The 20375-nt window shown below is 46.5% G+C and overlaps 1 protein-coding gene across 1 annotated transcript in view; it reads left to right on the forward strand.

The window, feature by feature from the left end:
- Nucleotides 1-20375, forward strand: part of LOC144491561 (protein FAM3C-like) — a 62156-nt gene that overhangs the window by 33420 nt on the left and 8361 nt on the right. The window contains exons 3-7 of the mRNA XM_078209540.1: nt 1787-1894; nt 5315-5438; nt 11338-11396; nt 11502-11552; nt 17215-17299. Of these exons, the coding sequence (XP_078065666.1) occupies nt 1787-1894; nt 5315-5438; nt 11338-11396; nt 11502-11552; nt 17215-17299 (427 nt within the window). The remainder of the gene's footprint in view (nt 1-1786; nt 1895-5314; nt 5439-11337; nt 11397-11501; nt 11553-17214; nt 17300-20375) is intronic.

The following is a 20375-nucleotide window of genomic DNA, read 5'->3' on the forward strand; positions in this document are numbered from 1 at the left end:
GCCCTTAAAATTCATTGTAGACCCTCACCCAACCCCTCACTGTCCAGCTCACTGATCCTTTCCTGACCCCTCTGTCCAGCTCACTGACCCTTTCCTGACCCCTCTGCCCAGCTCACTGACCCTTTCCTGACTCCTCACTGTCCCACTCACTGACCCTTTCCCAATCCTTTGATACCCCGCACCAGCCCCTCAGAGCCGTGCCCCGAACCTTCGCTGTCCCCCTCCCAACGTCTCACTGTCACACTTGCTGGTCCACATGCCCTCTCACTGACCCTCCTCTCCTCTCCCAGCCCTCGTCAGTGGCCTGCTGCCCATCTCCCAGTGCCCCCCTGCCCATCTCCCAGTGCCCCCACTCTTCACTCATTGCCCCACTTGTGACCCCACACTGCCCCTCTTGAGATGCCTCTCCACCCCCCACATCACCCCACTGCTGACCCTTTGCTGATCCTCCTCGCCGTACCATTCATGACTTATCACCACCCACTACCCCCCACCCACCGCCCCTCCGCCACCCACTGCCCCTCTCCAGATTACCCACCAACCTTCCCTCGCTGTCCCTCAAGCAACCCCCTTTAGTGGGATCTAAAGGGTGGTGAGGGCTTACTGAGAGACGTGGTCAGTGACAGGTTGTAAACTTGGTGGTGAGGGGTTAGGAGAGGGGTAACAAGGAGGGCAGAGAGGGGCAGTGAACGCGGTGTCAAGGGTTCTAGAAAGATTCAGAGAGAGGGGCAGCAAGGGGTCGGGAGAGGGACAGGGAGGGGGCAGCAAGGAGTCGGGAGGGGGCAGCGAAGGGTTGGGGAGGGGCAGCAAGGGGTCGGGGAGGGGCAGCAAGGGGTCGGGAGAGGGGCAGCAAGGGGTCGGGGAGGGGCAGCAAGGGGTCAGGAGAGGGGCAGCAAGGGGTCAGGAGAGGGGCAGCAAGGGGTCGGGAGAGGGTCAGAAAGGGGTCGGGAGAGGGTCAGAAAGGGGTCGGGAGAGGGGCAGCAAGGGGTCAGGAGAGGGGCAGCAAGGGGTCGGGAGAGGGGCAGAAAGGGGTCGGGAGAGGGGCAGAAAGGGGTCGGGAGAGGGGCAGCAAGGGGTCGGGAGAGGGACAGGGAGAGGTTGGAGATGGAATGTGAGAGGTCGGAAGAAATTCAGAAAGCCTAACGGCCAGAGGTTAGGAAGGGACCGGGAAATGGGGATGTGAGCGTGACAGTGAGGGGTCAGGAGAGGGACAGTGAGGGGTCAGGAGAGGGACAGTGAGGGGTCAGGAGAGGGACAGTGAGGGGTCAGGAGAGGGACAGTGAGGGGTCAAGAGAGAGGGGACAGCAAGGGCTGAGGAGAGGGACAGTGAACGGGCTGGACAATGGTCACATACTGGAGAGAGAGACGACACAAACAGCATGGATGGAGCAAGCAGAGATTGAGCATGCGCGAGTGTGGCAGCAGAGTTACAGAGTGAAAAGGTTCAGGATCAAAAACAAATCCAGGAAGTTGGAAGTCAAATCTGAGAGATGTTTCAGCATTCACAGAGGAAAACCAAGAGCAGACCCAGTCAGGGGATGTGCCGGGACAGTTATTACTAGCTGTCCACTTGTAGTTGCGGCTAAAATGCAGCCACTCTGAGCAGCAGGGGAAATAAAACCATTGGGAGAGAGGAGATTGTTTGAGGAAAGGAAATGGGTGTCCAAGGATCGAGGTGCACATTAAACAGCTCCACCGGGAGCTAACCACCCAGAACCTGTCCCACCAACAATAACGTTCAATTGTAACACTGTAAAGAATAACTCCTTTCCGTGTTATCTTTAAGCTTTTATACGTGGTGCAGTGGTGCTGCTCATCAGTGGTGTGACGCTGTTTTTGGCAAGCAAACTCCTGGAATCTGGACAAAGAGTGGATGAAGTGAAATCTCAAATAGGTAAGGACACTGGGTTTCTGGCATCAATTGTTGAGAAGCAGATGTAACACATTCTATTGAAAGTATTGACTTCATTCTGTCAGCCGCAGTAACTTGGATTCAATCAAGGCTGAACGCTGATGATGGTTTTTGAATTTTGACAAAGAAAATCCACTCGGGCAAAATCTGAAGTGAGGTCAAAAAAATTTCACAGCGCTTCAGTCAGGACCTGAAACAGAGAGTCGTGTTAACGTTTTAGTTTACACCTTTGTCGGAACTATGACCTGTTGCTTTGGTTTTCATTTATCCAAGGAAGAGTTCTGGGTTCGAGTTGAACTCCCAGCTACTGAGTAATGAAATCAAACAGGACTCCTCCGAGGACAAGGTGCTTCGATACTCAGTTTCACATCTGACCAGTTGGAGTTGGTTGGGGCTCGCTGCAGGGGGATGCCATTTTATGATTTGGGTGGCACGGTTGCGCAGTGGTAGGCACTGCTGCCTCACAGCACCAGGGATCCGGGTTCGATTCCAGCTTCAGGGTGACAGTGTGGAATCATAGAATCCCTGCAGTGCAGAAGGAGGCCATTTGGCCCATTGAGCCTGCACCGACAACATTCCCCCCCCCCCAGGCACTATCCCCGTAACCCCTGCTAATCCCCCGACACTAAGGGTCAATTTAGTGTGGCCAATCAACCTAAGCTGCACATCTTTGGAGCGTGGGAGGAAACCGGAGCACCCGGAGGGAACCCACACAGACACGGGGAGAATGTGCTAACTCCACACAGGCAGTAGCCAAGGCTGGAATTGAACCTGGGTCCTTGGTGCTGTGAGGCAGCAGTGCAAACCACTGTGCCACCGTGCCGCCCCATGTTCTCACGTTTGCACATTCTCCCCATGTCTACATGGGTTCCCTTTGGGTGCTCCGGTTTCCTCCCACAGTCCACAGATGTGCGGGTTAGGTTGATTGGCCATTCTAAATTGCCCCTTAGTGTCAGGGGTTGCGAGGATAGAGCCTGGGTGGGATTGTTGTCAGTGCAGGCTCGATGGGCCAAATGGCCTCCTTCTATGCTGTAAGGATCCTATGATTCAGTTAACAGCCGAGTGCTCGACGAGGAAAAGTAATCTCTAGCTTTGCCTGGTGATTATTTTTGGGCGTTGGAGGACAATTGCAGTTACAAATAGTCTGCTAATTGGAGCAAGAAATATTTAAGTTTTAAAAGAATTTCAGCTCAATTTTGCAAAAATTTCTGATGCTACCTGTGAGATCATGGAGTTAAATCCGATTAAACCCACTTTTCGTGATTTCCTTGCATGAAACTGATTTAATTATTCTTTGAAGACAAAAAATCAGGTGAGATTTAAAACAGACAATCTGCCACTGCTCACTGTCTCCCCCAGCAAAGAGGAGCGATCAGTTGCCTGACTAGTAGAGAATTCGAATATTGTTTATAAAAGGGACGTATTGCTGAAGTTCTCAATTTGTGTGAAAACGGGAGTAACTCCTGCTGATTTTTTTAGCATGATTTTCAGATTGAATCTCTGACACACTGTACATCACAGAGTGCCCTAGCGGGATTCCCTCTGGAAATCAGGGGGTGGGTCCTATTCCCACTGGAGAGGCCGGCAGCATAGCGCTGAGCGAGCCACTGTGCACACGCCGAGATTGGTGCAAGCGCAGTGGCCCTGCACTGATGGCCTCCCGATCGCTGGCCAGCACGGTTATTGGAGCTGCATTCATCCAGGCAAGTGGAGGGTATTCCACTACCCCTACCTAATTTTTGCCTTGTGGATGGCGGACAGGCTTGGGGGAATCAGGAGGTGAGTTACTAGCCACAGGATTCTCAGCCTTTGGCCTGCTCTTGTAGCTGCTATATTTATGTGGCTGATTCAGTTCACTTTCTGGTCAGATATAACCCTTAGGATCTTGATAGTGGGGAGTCAGTGATGGTAATGCCATTGAATGTCAAGAGGCAATAATTAGATTCTCTCCATTTGGAGATGGTCATAGCCTGGCACTTATGTGGTGCGAATGTTACCTGCCACTTGTCAGCCCAAGCCTGGAAATTGTCCAGGTCTTGCTGCATTTGGCCATGGATTGCTTCAGTATCTGTGGAATTGTGAATGGTGCTGAATATTGTGCAGTCATCAACGAACATCCCCACTTCTGACCTTACAATGGAAGGAAGATCATTGATGAAGCAGTTGAAGATGGTTGGGCCTCGGACACTCCCCTGAGGAACTCCTGCGGTGATGTCATGGAGCTGAGATGATTGACTTCCAACCACCAGAACCATCTTCCTTTGTGACAAGTGTGACTCCAATCAGCAGAGGGTTTTTCCCCCTGATTCCCATCGACTCCAGTTTTGCTAGGTCTCCTTGATGCCACACTCAGTCAAATGCTGCCTTGATGACAAGGGCTGTCACACTCTCCTCATCTCTGGAATTCAGCTTTTTTGTCCATGTTTAAACCAAGGCTGTAATGAGGTCAGGAGCTGGACGACCCTGGCAGAACACAAACTGAGCATCTCTGAGCAGGTTATTGCTGAGCAGGTGCAGCTTGATAGCACTGTTGATGACCCCTTCCATCACTTTACTGATGAGTGAGAGGAGACTGATGAGCAGTAATTGGATTTGTCATCTTTTTATATACATAACATACCTGATCAATTTTCAAAATTGCTGGCTCGATGCCAGTGTTGTAGCTGTACTGGAAGAGCTTGGCTAGGGGTGTGGAAGTTCTGGAACACATGTCTTCAATAATATGGCTGGAATATTGTCCATAGCCTTTGCAGTTTCCAATGTCTTCTGCCATTTGTTGATGTCATTGAGATGAATTAGCCCACAATTAGCTGACAAAATAATGGCGAGGTCGAGGTGCTTTCTGTTATTTATTCACAAATGCTGCAGCAATTTCAGGTTTAACAATATGCACAGTTGAATGCAAGAAGCCACAGGTTGCTGCTGTCTGAGACACGCCCGCTGTTCCAACCTGAGCTTTGTGAAGATGACACCTCACTGACTCACCAATGAATTGCATTGAATGGCATGATGTTGTTAGGCAGGACTTTGAGTTTTGGTTCTGGTCCCTTACGTCAGGGTCAAATGGGGAATAGTGTTTGGGATTTTTACCAGAGGGTCACGCTTCCCAGCTGAATGGAGGTGATTCACTGGACGATCAGCCAGACTTCACATCTGCAAATAAGGGACCCAACATCCATTTGAAGGATCTGATGCCTGTTTCAGCACTGTCCCTGCAAGCTTCATTCTCTGCCTTTACCGACACGTCAGGCGTGTACGCACGCTCGCCACCTGCCACACCGGATGCTCTGACACCCCATTTTATGCCTGAAATGACAGGCATGACAGCAACCTATTTCTAGGCCACGGCATTTTTGAATTATAAGGAGCATATTATAAGTGTTTTGCTTTTTGCATTTCCAGACCCAGAAGCTAAGAGGCCCTTTTGTGAAACAGAAATACGTTGCCCAAGAAACCATTTTCCATTTAAACTCATAAGTGGAGCAGCCAGTGTTGTCGGACCCAGCATCTGTTTCAATAATAAAATGTGAGTAACCAAGATATAACTCTGCTGCAACTGGATTGTAAACCTCCTTTGAATTATAACCATCCTGCGAGGTTCATTGTGTTGAAGATTATTCTAAATCTAATATAAAATGGAAAATGTTGGAAAATCTCAGCAGGTCTGGCAGCATCTGTGGAGAGCGAAACAGAGGTAATGTTTCGAGCCTGGATGACTCTTCGTCAATGCTGAAGAGAGGATGTCCTTTCGTTCCGAAGAAGAGTCATATTAGACTTGAAACGTTAACTCTGTTTCTCTCTCCGCAGATGCTGCCAGGCTGCTGAGCTTTTTCTGCCTCCGCTAACCCATCCTGTGAAGGGGACACCAGTGAAAATGAGGTGTTCATCCAGAGGAGGAAAGGTAGATCACAGAATAAGCCGACCTGTGCCATACCAATCCATTTTGGAGTGACACTAGCAGAAGCTCTGGCAATCTGGCATCAGTCGCTTGTGGATGGCCCCAAAACAACAATAATAATTAATTGTGATAAAAGCGAATCACTGAGGATGCTGGAATCTGAAATAAAAACAGAAAATGCTGGAAAATCTCAGCAGATCTGACAGCATCTGTGGAGAGAGAATAGAGTCAATGGTTTGAGTCTGGAGGACCCATTGTCAATGCTAAAGAAAATTCCCTTTAGCTCTGATGAAGAGTCATCCAGACTTGTAATGTTAGCTCTGTTCTCTCTCCAATAATAATCGTGACTTCCACTTGTATAGTGCCTTTAATGTAATAACACATCTAATGGAGCTTCACATGAATTGCATCAAACAAAATTTTACCACAGGTTATGTAAGAGCAGATAACCAAAAGCCAGCTATGCTGTTTGCACATTCTCCTCGTGTCTGCGTGGGTTTCCTCCCGGTGCTCCAGTTTCCTCCCACAGTCCAAAGATGTGCGGGTCAGGTTGATTGGCCAGGTTAAAAATTGCCCCTTAGAGTCCTGAGATGGGTAGGTTAGAGGGATTCGCAGGTAAATATGTCGGGGTAGAGCCTGGGTGGGATTGTGGTCGGTGCAGACTCGATGGGCCAAATGGCCTCCTTCCGCACTGTAGGGTTTCTATGATTTCTATGCTTTGGCAGTGTCTTAAAGAAGGATAGAGACATATTTGTGTGAGGAGTTCAACTTTAGACCTGAAAAGGATAAATCAGAATACCATAAGACATAGGAGCAGAATTAGGCCACTCGGCCCATCGAGTCTGCTCCGCCATTCAATCATGGCTGATATTTTTCTCATCCCCATTCTCCTGCCTTTTCCCCATAACTCCTGATCCCCTTATTAATCAAGAACCTATCTATCTCTGTCTTAAAGACACTCAATGACTTGGCCTCCACAGCCTTCTGCGGCAAAGAGTTCCACAGATTCACCACTCTCTGGCTGAAGAAATTCCTCCTCATCTCTGTTTTAAAGGATCGTCCCTTTAGCCTGAGGTTGTGTCCTCTAGTTCTAGTTTTTCCCACTAGTGGGAACATCCTCTCCATGTCCACTCTATCCAGGCCTCGCAGTATCCTGTAAGTGTCAATAAGATCCCCCCCCCTCATCCTTCTAAACTCCAATGAGTACAGAGTCAGAGTCCTCAACCATCCATCATATGATAAGCTCTTCATTCCAGGGATCATTCTTGTGAACCTCCTCTGGACCCTTTCCAAGGTCAGTACATCCTTCTTTAGTTACAGGTCCCAAAACTGCTCACAATACTCCAAATGGGGTCCGACCAGAGCCTTTTACAGCCTCAGAAGTACATCCCTGCTCTTGTATTCTAGCCCTCTCAACATGAATTTTAACATTGCATTTGTCTTCCTAACTGCCGACTGAATCTACACGTTAACCTTAAGAGAATCTTGAACAATGCACTGCCCAAGTCCTTTTGTGTTTCCTAAGCATTTCCCCATTTAGAAAATAGTCTATGCCTCCATTCCTCCTTTCAAAGTGCATAACCTCACACTTTTCCACATTATATTCCATCTGCCACTTCTTTGCCCACTCTTCTAACCTGTCCAAGTCCTTCTGCAGCCCCCCTGCTTCCTCAATACTACCCGTTCCTCTACATATCTTTGTATCATCTGCAAACTTAGCAACAGTGCCTTCAGTTCCTTCTTCCAAATCGTTAATGTATATTGTGAAAAGTTATGGTCCCAGCACCGACCCCTGAGGCAGACCACTAGTCACCGGCTGCCATCCTGAAAAAGACCCGTTTATCCCCACTCTCTGCCTTCTGCCAGTCAGCCAATCCTCTATCCATGCCTGGATCTTACCCTTAAAACCATGGGCTCTTAACTTATTTAAAAGTCTCCTATGCGGCATCATGTCAAAGACCTTTTGGAAATCTAAAGAAATCACATCCACTGGTTCTTCTTTATCCAACTTCCTTATTACCGCCTCAAAAAACTCTAACAGATTTGTCAAACATGACCTCCCCTTGACCCCTGACTCAGTCCTATTTTATCATGCACTTCCAAGTACTCTGCGATCTCATCTTTAATAATGGAGTCTGAAATCTTGCCAATGAGCGAAATCAGGCTAACTGGTCTATAATTTCCTATCTGCCGCCTCCCTCTCTTCTTAAACAGTGGTGTTATATTAGCTACTTTCCAGTCCTCTGGGACCCTTCCTGCCTCCAGTGATTCCTGAAAGATCACCACCAATGCCTCCACAATTTCCTCAGCTATCTCTTTTAGAACCCCGGGGTGTGGTCCCTGCGGTCCAGGTGATTTATCCACCTTCAGACCTTTCCGTTTCCCTCGCTCCTTCTCCTTAGTGATGGCCACTGCACTCACCTGTTCCCCCTGATTCTCCTGAAGCTCTGGCATCCCACTGATGTCTTCCATGTTTTCTGTGAAAACTCATGCAAAGTAACTGTTCAGTTCCTCTGCCATTTCTTTGTTTCCTATTATTACTTCTCCAGCCTCATTTTCCTATCTTAATGTCATGACCAGGTACAGAAAGTAAATAAAAAGGCCGATGGAACGAGATAGAAATTATGCCTCAACTATGCAAAGTCCGAATTAGATCACATCTGAAGTATTAGACTTAGGCAGCACACCCTAGGAGGAATCTACTGCCTTTGGAAGGTGAGGAGTGTAGATTTACCAGATTGATACCAGGACTCTGAGGGCTAAATTACAAAGAGAGATTTCCCCAGGGGCTTGTGTGCCCCAGAATTTATAAGCTCAGAGATCCACTGAATTGTTAGGGCTTAGAAGGAGATCATTTGGCCCGTCTTGTCCGCACCAACTCGTTGAATGAGCAATTTACCCACAGGACCATTACTCTGCCTTCTCCCCGTAGCCATGCACATTCTTACTTTTCAGAGAAGTGTCTAATTTCCTTTTGACTGGTTTAATTGAACCTGCCTCCATCACAAGCTCAGGCAGTGCATTGCAAACTCTTACCACTTACTGTGTAAAGAGGTTTCTCCTCATATCACGTTTGCTTCTTCTACTTTAAAACTGTGCCCTCTCATTTGCAATCCTTGAATGTGTGGGAACAGCTGCTTCCCAGCTACTCTATCCAGACACCACATGAATTTGAATATCTCATCAAATCTCCTTGCAGCCTTCTTTCCTCCAGGGCAAACAGTCCTGACTTCTCTAATCTGTTTTTATAACTGAAGTTCCTCATGCCTGGAACCATTCTCGTGAATCATTTCTGCGCTCTCTCTCTAATGCCTGCACACCCTTCCTAAAGTGTGGTGTCCAGAACTGAACAATGTACCCTAGCTGAAGCCAAACTTGTGACTTATACAAATTTAATGTAACCACCTTAGCCTTGTACTCTATGCCCAGGATATTATGTGCTTTATTAACTGTTCTCTCAAACTGTCCCACCACATTCAATGATTTATATACACATATTCAGCAAGGGCCCTCTGCTCCCCCGCCCTCTTTAGGATTGTACCATTTATTTTAAATGTTCTCTCAATGTTCTTTTTGAACATGAAGAAAGATAGAGTGGGATTTTCCGGCCGCGCTCGCCCAAAGGCCAGAAAACCCCACCCGAGGTCAATGGACCTTTGCATGGTCCATGTCCCACCCGCTACAATTCCCCTGGCGGGCAGGCCAGGAAAATTCCACCCATAGTGTTCAGGGCCCCGGCACCCATGTTCCCATTCCCCAGGCCCCGGAACTCCGATTCCCACTCCACAGGTCCCGGAACTCACATTCCCGTTCCCCACACCCCGGAACCCACATTCCCGTTTCCCAGGCCCAGGAACTCACATTCCCGCTGTCCAGGCCCTGGAACTCCCATTCCTACTCCCCAGGCCCCGGAACTCTGATTCCTGTTCACCAGACCCCAGAACTCACGTTCCCATATCCTAGGCCGCGGAACTCCAATTCCTGTTCCCCACATCCCAGAACCCACATTTTCGTTTCCCAGGTCCCGGAACTCACATTCCCGTTTCCCAGATCCCAGAACTCACATTCCCATTTCCTAGGCTGCGGAATTTCAATTCCCATTCCCCAGGCCCTGGAACTCTGATTCCCATTCCCCAGGCCCCAGAACCCACATTCCCATTTTCCAGGTCCCGGAACCACAGCACAGTCCCTGTGGAGATGAAGTCCCATCTTCCAAAAGAAGACCTCTTTCTAACAAACTCACCACTGATGGTGTTCAGTGTTCCTCCAATCAGAACATCTCTCTCTCTCTCCCACAATTCAATCAAACTCTGAAGAGGCATAGCCATGAAATCACGAACAGTTTTCGCAGAATCTTCTGATCCAACTTACCTTTTGACTGGCATTTTGAAAACTGGTTCCGGGGGCCACCTAGAACGGCTTCAGATGCCGCATCTGGCCCATGGGCCACCAGTTGGACAAGCTTGTTTTAAAGTGTCTGAGACACAATGCTCTAATCACAAGTTCAAGATCCTGGTAAAATAACATTTTTTTTATTCATTCGTGGGACATGGGCATCACTAGCTAGCCAGCATTTATTACCCATTCTTATTTGCCCTTGGAGGGAGGTTGAGTCAACCACATTGCTGTGGCTCTGGAGTCACATGTTGGCCAGACCATTTGTAGGCCAAGGACATTTGTGAACCTGATGGGTTTTTCCAACAATCGACAATGGTCTCATGGTCATCAGTAAAAAAAAAGTTTATTTATTAGTCACAAGTAAGGCTTACATTAACATTGCAATGAAGTTACTGTGAAATTCCCCTAGTCGCCACAGCCTGTTCGGGTCAATGCACCGAACCAGCACGTTTTTCAGATTGTGGGAGGAAAACTGTGCCACTGGGCCAAGACTTGGACCGTGAGAAACAGGTCCTTCCCATCTCTGAATCAGCTTTCTAAACTGCACAGTTGTGAAATCTTCCACCCCCAATTCGAATGAATGTCACCTCCAAAAGTCAAGATGTGATTGTTACACAACAGACAATATTGAAAATAAGAGTCTGTGCTTTCAAGGGCTCCTGTCACCCCTTGATTGTGTGTCTCTCTCTCTGGTGACCATAACAAGGCCAAGAACTTGATGTTCTTGGCATCAAAAATCCTATCAATAAATATAGCGGCTGCTGTCTGTGCAGAATCCAAGTGGAAATCTCTCTGCTCGCACTTCCCCGAGGAAACCCATGCAGACTCGGGGAGAACGTGCAGACTCGGGGAGAACGTGCAAACTCGACACAGACAGTGACCCAAGCTGGGAATCGAACCCAGGTCCCTGGCACTGTGAAGCAGCAATGCTAACCACTGTGCCACCATGCCACCCTGATTCTTAATTCCAGATATTTTATTTATTGAATTCAAATTCCACCATCTGCTGTGGGAGGATTCGAACTTGGATCCCCAGAACATAAGATGAGTTTCTGGATTAATAGTCTAATGATGATACCACTAGGCCATTGCCTCTCTTTTTGAGATATCTCTTTCTTCCTTCCTATAGATTAATGAACGGTATAATGAATAACATTGGAAGAGGGTTAAACATTGCCCTAGTTAATGGTGAGTAGATTGTCTGAAAACGTGCAATGAATAAATACTCCTACAATTTCATATTGCCACATTATTAGTTCTCATATGTAATAGAAATGTCTCTTTATTCTACAGCATCAGATGGTGAACTATTATCAACTTCCTTTTATGACATGTGGAGTGGAGGTAAGATATTCATGAAATTTAACTAAATTTGTTTTGATTTAACTCAAATGTTTTCAAATCCTATACAGATGGAAATGTAACCCGCCCTTCCATTCATTGCTAGATGTTGTGGGGGACAAGTTGGGCAGTGAAGTAGATTCAACTCGAACATAAACAGAAGATAATAGTTTCAATATTAATTAATGGCCCATAACTTCCAATCTTTGGAGAGTCCTACCTGTGGTACCAGGTTTAGGGAGATCATGGGCCTAAAGCGTCTCAGCCCCTTTTCTTTCTCTCTCCACCTAACCCCACTTTAACTCTCCCTCCAATCATTTATGATAACTTTTCCCTTTCAAGATTCACCAATCAATTCAGCAAATAATCACAGAAAGATCTTAGTAAAATGATTACGGCTATAGTTGGCATTAAATACAAATATCATAGAATCCCTACAGTGCAGAAGGAGACCATTTCGCCCATTGAGCCAACAATAATCCCACCCAGGCCCTATTCCCATAACCCCCATATTTACCTTGCTAGTCCCCCTGACACTAAAGAGCAATTTAGCACGGCCAATCCGCCGAACCTGCACATCTTTGGACTGCGGAAGGAAACCAGAGCTCTCAGAGGGAACCCACGCAGACACGGGAAGAATGTGCAAACTCCACACAGACGGTGACCTGGGTCCCTGGCGCTGTGAGGCAGCAGTGCTAACAACTGCGCCACCGTGCTGCCCCAATATTGTCCCATAGATATGCAGTATGGGTCATTAATATTAAGAGCAGTGTTAAGTTTGTGTGTATACTCTCGGTGATCCCACTGCAACTATTAAACAAACCAGAAGGTACAAATTCTACTTTAACAGTGTTGTGCAATATGGTTAATTTGACAGGAAAATATCCTATTGTTTATTTCTAACACTGTGTAGATGATAATGCTGATTTTGGTGACTGCTCTCATTAATATGTGCTGCACATTGCACCTCATCAACATGGTGACAGTCAAAGAACAAAGAACAATACAGCACAGGAACAGGCCCTTCGGCCCTCCAAACCCGGGCCGCTCCCCGGTCCAGGATTGAATCCTGAATCCAGGATCCCCGCCCAATTTTCCAGCCTATCTACATACCAATATCCTATCCACCGAGCTGTCCCCCACAGCTACGATGCTTTGTTCATTACAACCTATTAACTCACCCCCACCCCCCCATTCCAGACCATGTGATCTCCAGGGAGAGGCGAAAACCCAGAGTGAAAAACCCCAGGACCAATATGGGGAAAAAAAAATCTGGGAAATTCCTCTCCGACCCCCTGAGGCGATCGAAACGAGTCCAGGAGATCACAATGGCCCTGATCGGAAAATGCTTCCCAACCCTAGTCATTTCCACTTCCACGAGAAACAAGGAACAATTAGCCCGCGCCGCTCCCTGGTCCAAACTAGACCACTCTTTTGTATCCCTCCATTCCCACTCCGTTCATATAGCTGTCTAGATAAGTCTTAAACGTTCCCAGTGTGTCCGCCTCCACCACCTTGCCCGGCAACACATTCCAGGCCCCCACGACCCTCTGTGTGAAATATGTCCTTCTGATATCTGTGTTAAACCTCCCCCCCTTCACCTTGAACCTATGACCCCTCGTGAACGTCACCACCGACCCGGGGAAAAGCTTCCCACCGTTCACCCTATCTATGCCTTTCATAATTTTATACACCTCTATTAAGTCTCCCCTCATCCTCCGTCTTTCCAAGGAGAACAACCCCAGTTTCCCCAATCTCTCCTCATATCCAAGCCCCTCCATACCAGGCAACATCCTGGTAAACCTCCTCTGTACTCTCTCCAAAGCCTCCACGTCCTTCTGGTAGTGTGGCGACCAGAACTGGACGCAGTATTCCAAATGCGGCCGAACCAACGTTCTATACATCTGCAACATCAGACCCCAACTTTTATACTCTATGCCCCGTCCTATAAAGGCAAGCATGCCATATGCCTTCTTCACCACCTTCTCCACCTGTGACGTCACCTTCAAAGATCTGTGGACTTGCACACCCAGGTCCCTCTGCGTCTCTACACCCTTTATGGTTCTTCCATTTATCGTGTAGCTCCTCCTTACATTATTCCCACCAAAATGCATCACTTCGCATTTATCAGGATTGAACTCCATCTGCCATTTCTTTGCCCAAATTTCCAGCCTATCTATATCCTTCTGTAGCCTCTGACAATGTTCCTCACTATCTGCAAGTCCTGCCAGTTTTGTGTCGTCCGCAAACTTACTGATCACCCCAGTTACTCCTTCTTCCAGATCATTTATATAAATCACAAACAGCAGAGGTCCCAATACAGAGCCCTGCGGTACACCACTAGTCACAGGCCTCCAGCCGGAAAAAGACCCTTCCACTACCACCCTCTGTCTTCTATGACCAAGCCAGTTCTCCACCCATCTAGCCACCTCCCCCTTTATCCCATGGGATCCAACCTTTTTCACTAGCCTACCATGAGGGACTTTGTCAAACGCTTTACTAAAGTCCATATAGACAACATCCACGGCCCTTCCTTCGTCAACCATTTTGGTCACTTCTTCAAAAAACACCACCAGGTTAGTGAGGCATGACCTCCCTCTCACAAAACCATGCTGACTATCGTTAATGAGTTTATTCCTTTCTAAATAGTCAATCCATATTTGGGGGAAAGATTCAATACCTGCAACCCAGATAAACTGCACAAGATCTTTTCCATTCCAGAGCAGCAGCAGAAGAATTTCACCTGCCTGGGTACATGATATTGTTCAATGTCTTTATTTCGTACAAGGATTCTATTTCATCAATAAGTTTGCAGGGTAGAAAGATCAAATGACTCCTGAGCAATGAAGTGGAATGATTGAATAACATAAGCTCTTCACTGTCTATTGGAGCCCTCAGGTGTCTCTCCTGACAACTTTTCAGGGGCCAGAGGACAAAGACTAAATTGTTCCCAATTGTATCTGTGTTTTCTTGATCGGCAAGTCTCTGCTGCTTCTCACTACAAGATATTTTCAATATCTACCGTGCAACACAAATGTATCACGATATTTCAATACCTTAAAAAGCTCATTAAAACACCTAGATAGAGGGGATAATAGGGAAAAGGAAAAGAATCATGTATATTGTAAAACAGACCACTGATTCACTATGAGCGCATTATACACTCCTGTCCAGGCAATCTCACCCCATTAGGCCCGCTCAGATTAGCACCTTCCATTAGCAACACAATAAGCAAAACTCCAGCCATGATTTCACCTGACATTCACAAGATAGTAAGAAGTTTAACAACACCAGGTTAATGTCCAACAGGTTTATTTGGTAGCAAAAGCCTGTGGCTTTTGCTACCAAATAAACCTGTTGGACTTTAACCTGGTGTTGTTAAACTTCTTACTGTGTTTACCCCAGTCCAACACCGGCATCTCCACATCATTCACAAGATAATCAGGGATAACAAAGGCCATCTAGCCCAGTTCATCTCATCCATCCTAGACTGACATAGGAGCCATCTAGCCTGTCGAGCCTGCTCTGCCACTTGCTAACGTTACCTACATTATACCAGTGACTACAACTCAAAAGTATTTAATTGGCTGCAAAACAATTTGGGACATTGCGAAAGGCGACGTATAAATGTAGGTGTTGTCTTTCTTTCATCACATCCACATGTAGTAGGCAGAGTGACTGTAGCGGTGGTAAAATTGGAGGCCCCAAGCTGAGTCTCTAAGGGAAATTAATCACCGAGCAATCAACTGATGTTAGGAAAGTGGCTACAAAGAAATGACTGCATTTCCAAATTCAACTCTTGTAGCTTAGGTCCACTGAACTGCCTGAACCTCGTCTCTCAGCACCCCTCCAACATCCCCTCAACTCCCCTTCAACCTTGCATCCAACTCCCCTCAAAACCTCCCTCAGTCTCCCCCCACCCACCACTTCCCCACCTCCTGAGAAGCCCTCCACACCTTCGTCATGTCCCCAGCCAACCTCCCAACACCCATCTCCCCCAGCCTTCCCCACAGCATCTAATTGATTGTAAAACTGCAGGGATTTTACTTTTCTGAACTAGAACATTCTCCTGACAGTTGCTGCACTGCTGTTGACCTTTGGGCTGGCTTAGTTTTCTGGCAGAATTTTTTTTTAAAATTGGACCCACACTGCTGCTTCCAACCTTCAAGCAACTCTGTGAATTGGACACTGACGGTGCAGATCTAAAACGATCTGAACTCCCCACTTCCTGAGTTGGGGAGGAAGTGTTGGTGCTGGCGTTTGGCACCACCAGCAGGCCCCTCTCCTGGGGTCTGGTAATGCCTCAAAATAGCCCGAAAATCTCCACGCAAGGACTGCACAGGAATTCCCTGGGAAGTTCAAACTCCTGATCAGCAATTACCCTGCACTGGGAACCATCCAATACCCTCACTTAAATCAGATGGTGCCAACTGTCTTACCAGAATAGTTACCCAGGAAAAGCTGGAAGAATTAAGAACATATGAGACTAGGAGCAGGAGTAGGCAATTCAGCCCCTTGAGTCTGCTCCGCTATTTAATACAATCATGGCTGATCTCATCTTGGCCTCAACTCTACTTTCCTGCCCATTCACCATAGCCTTTCAAACCCTTACTAATTAAAAATGTGTCCACCTCTCCCTTAAATTTATTCAATGTCCCGGCATCCATCATGCTCTGGGGTAGTGAATTTCACAGACTCACAACCCTTTGCGAGACGTAATACCACTTCTATCTCCCAGGTAACTATAGTATTCATCTCTTAACAACCCTACCACCTCATCCCAGCTTCCAGTGGACCCCCACAACTACCGCCCCCAACCACCAATTACAATCCAGACTTCTTGTTTGATCCCCATACCCACACTCCCTCAACTGCCCCCAATCCCTCCCTCCCCCAAAAACCCCGCCCGACCAACAACCCAACCTCCCCCCACTGATTGCCTGTATGCCACCACTGACCAAACAGCCCTCCCCCACAATGACCACCGTCCCACCATCCCCCACCCAAATCTACCCACTTAAACACTTACTTGCTAGGCAGCACTGTGGAACAGTGGTTAGCACTGCTGCTTCACAGCACCAGGGGCTTAGGTTCGATTCCTGGCTTGGGTCACTGTCTGTGTGGAGTCTGCATGTTCTCCCCGTGTCTGCGTCGGTTTCCAGTGCTCCGGTTTCCTCCCGCAGTCTGAAAGACATGCTGGTTATGTGCATTGGCCATGCTAAATTCTCCCTCAGTGTGTCCGAACAGGCGCTACAGTGTGGCAACTAGGGGATTTTCGCAGTAACTTCATTGCAGAGTTAATGTAAGCTTACTTGTGACACTAATAAATAAACTTTAAACTTCACCAGCCTTCTCAAACCTTTAAACTCACCTGCTTTAAAAAAAGGGGGTTGTGGCTCCGATGCCGCAAATGCCCTCAACTAAAGACCTTGGGAAGCCGCTGCACTGCACTTTTCTCTCCTGCCTGTGTCAGAAGATCAGGCAAGGAATGTGCAGTGCTTGAGTAAGATAGGAAGAAAGGAGGATCGTGGCAATCCAATTGTGATTGCCACTTCTCGAAAATTGTGGCCCATTTTCTGTAAATTGCAAATCAAGGAATAGATCCACAAATCATATGAAAAATAGATCAATAAAAGTAAGAGAATTCTAACTTCCTTTCTTCCAGATATTAAGCTGCTGGTGGAATTCTTACAGCGGGTGAAACCTGGCACTATTTTTTTACTTGCTTCCTTTGATGATCCGGGAACAAAGTAAGTAAAGGTGGAACTGGTTCGTGGATTAATGTTGAAACCAGCTGAGGTGTGAACCGGTTCCCCTCTATTCAGCCTCCTGGGTTGGTTACAACAAAGGTTTTATGTTTCTTTTTTTAAAGAGGATATGCCTTTTCCAAATCCAAAAATATTTAACTATTTATGTGGTAAACAACAAAAAGCCAAATAAGCAACTTTTTCTTGAGTTAACAAAAGAGCAACTTTCATTAATAACTAAACCTGAGGGAAAAATATGAACAACACAGCGTCACACACATACATGTGCACACACATATGCATCAGAAGGGAAGTTAGAGTCCAATAAAAAAGTTAAAAGAATATGTAGTTTGCTTGTCCTTGAAGAGTAGATTTTTAAATGTTGCAGTCTGTTTAAGTTGGCAGGTTTCAAGGATGCGGTTAGATGTAGAAAATTCTGCAATTATTATGAGGTCTCAGTTTGCTGGTACGTTTCTCATAGTTGACTTCTCAAACCGGTTGACACCCACTTTTTCCAAAAGAGAAAGAGGGAGAGAGATGGCAATTTTTCAGCCTGTTTCCTCTGTTCAGAACTGACACACTTGCCGGTATTTTATGACCTCGCTCGGGCGAGGCTCGTAAAATCCCGCCTGAGGCCAACGGAGAATTCCATTCCGCGAGCTGTGCCTGCCCCCATTCTGGGCCGGGTGTGGCGGTAAAATTCCAGCTACTACCTGTGTCACCTGCAATCTTTCTCTGTTATCTTTCACCCATTGTATATTTCCAAGAGGTTTGTGGTGCGTCTGTCTGTAGCAGCCATTTTTCAGTATCCCACGCTTCGCATTTAAATGTCTCTCACTCAGACAATGATAAGTTTTGTTGGGTCTGAAGGTTTATTTTCTCCACCTTCACCTTGGAATGGGGCCTTGCATTTTAAAGCACTTTGTTCTGTCTCAGTTCAAATTACAAAGTTTGAATTCTAAAACTACATCGGAACTTTCCAGACGCTAGTCAAGTGGCAATACCTGATGTCAGGTGTCTTGTGACAGCCAATTTTATTCCGTGTCTTTTCTTGTCTTTAAAATGTGCTTTTAAAACAGTTGGGGTATATGTTTGGTCAACCAGTGAAATTACAGATTTATCACTCACACACAAGTCACATCATTGTGACATTATAATAACAAGCCTCTTAAACTGTGTAAATCTATTCACGTCGGCATCGTGTGATCCAGTTCCAATTTGTTTTATTGTGGAATCATCATGTGTGGAAATTTGGGGTACGTAACACAAACTCATCCATGGTACACTTTAATTAATAAATCTAGTGGAAGCCATTTATAACAGTGCAACAAAGTCACTCCAGTGTACAAACTCTTTTTTCCTACTTCTTTACCTACAGGGAATGCTTTTATAATAAAACATAGCGAACCCATCCAACACTGCTGCATCTCCATCTGTCTGTGTCTTTTCCAATGCTCGAAAGGAGCTTACCAGCTGGGAACAGTTGGCTACTAATTTGAATTAAACACATGCTACAGCACATTTAAAGCACTGTTGAACCAGCACGCATGCTTAATCTTCATCAGCTGGCTATCATACCGGCTGGTAACTCGCTCCAGAATATTGGCACACAAGCCTATAGGCGAGGCGAGGCAGCAGCTTTGGATGATAAGTGTTAGAAGTGTTGAAATAATAAAAAACCTGATTACGGTGAAAACCATTGTTAACTTATTAATAATGTCTATGTCTGTTCCCCCACTTTGCCATCAGTAGATTACACCACGTTCCATCACTTTAACACCAGTGTCAGAACAGGACATTTGCCCAAGCAATGGATGGAAACTTCAAAGTGTTGATGAAACCCTCCCCTAAAAGTCATACTGTTTACCTACTCTGCAGATTTGGGGCACAAATTTCCATACCCACCCTGTAACGCTAAGCACCAACTGTTTAAGAGAAATGAGAGAAAATCATTAAACCTGAAGGTGCAATTCTAGTTGCTTTTACTTTGGCACTATTTTAATTTGGATGTCAGTGAATCATCTATATGCCAACCTTTCAAGCTTGTCTTAGATTGCCTTACCCCAAAAGGTGGTTTATAAAGAGAGTTTTTTATAATTGATTTACACATCTGCTACTAAGATATGGGAGCCAAATTCAAAAGGGTAAACGACATCTAGATGCCAGCATCCAGGAATCAAATTAAATGATGCAAATATATAAGTAACTTACTCAGAAACAAGTTGACAATATTTGCATTTGAATCATTGAAACAAAATAACAGTCTCTAGGTGAGTTCTATGTTGTACATATTTGCAAATGGTTTTTATGAGCATGTAGATAAGCCACATATCACAAGGCCCATCTTGGATGAGAATAACTCCTCTAGCTAATTGATGAAAAGATAAATTCTATATCAACTGGAGCTGGAGTTGGAGGAACTTAGGATCATTAGGGATGCAGAGATGGCCATAGACAGAAGCTTCAGGGATACAGTTACTCCGCGGAATGAAAATAGATGGGTGACGGTGAGAGGGGCTGGGAAGAAGCAGTCGGTGCAGGGATCCCCTGTGGTCGTTCCCCTTAGCAATAAGTATTCCGCTTTGGATACGGTTGAGGGGGACGACATACCAGTGGTGAGCCGCAGTGAGAGGATCTCCGGCACTGAGTCCGTCCCTGTGGCTCAGGAGGGTAAGGAGGAGAGCGGGAGGGCAATAGTTATTGGGGACTCTTTAGTTAGAGGGATAGATAGGAGGTTCTGTGGCAGCAAAAGAGACTCGAGGATGGTTTGTTGCCTACCGGATGCCAGGGTCCGTGACGTCTCGGACCGTGTTTTCCGGATTCTTAAGGGGGAGGGGAAACAGTCACAAGTCGTGGTACACATTGGTACCAACGACATAGGTAAGAGAAGGGACGGGGATTTAAAACAGGAATTTCGGGAGCTCGGCTGGAAGCTGAGAGCAAAGACAAAACATGTGGTCATCTCTGGTACGCTACCGGTGCCACGTGATAGCGAGTTGAGGAACAGGGAGAGAGTGCACTTAAACATGTGGTTGCAGGGATGGTGCAGGAGGGAGGGTTTCAGATACGTGGATAATTG

Source organism: Mustelus asterias, chromosome 3 (assembly GCF_964213995.1).
Source record: "Mustelus asterias chromosome 3, sMusAst1.hap1.1, whole genome shotgun sequence".
Lineage (NCBI taxonomy): Eukaryota > Metazoa > Chordata > Chondrichthyes > Carcharhiniformes > Triakidae > Mustelus > Mustelus asterias.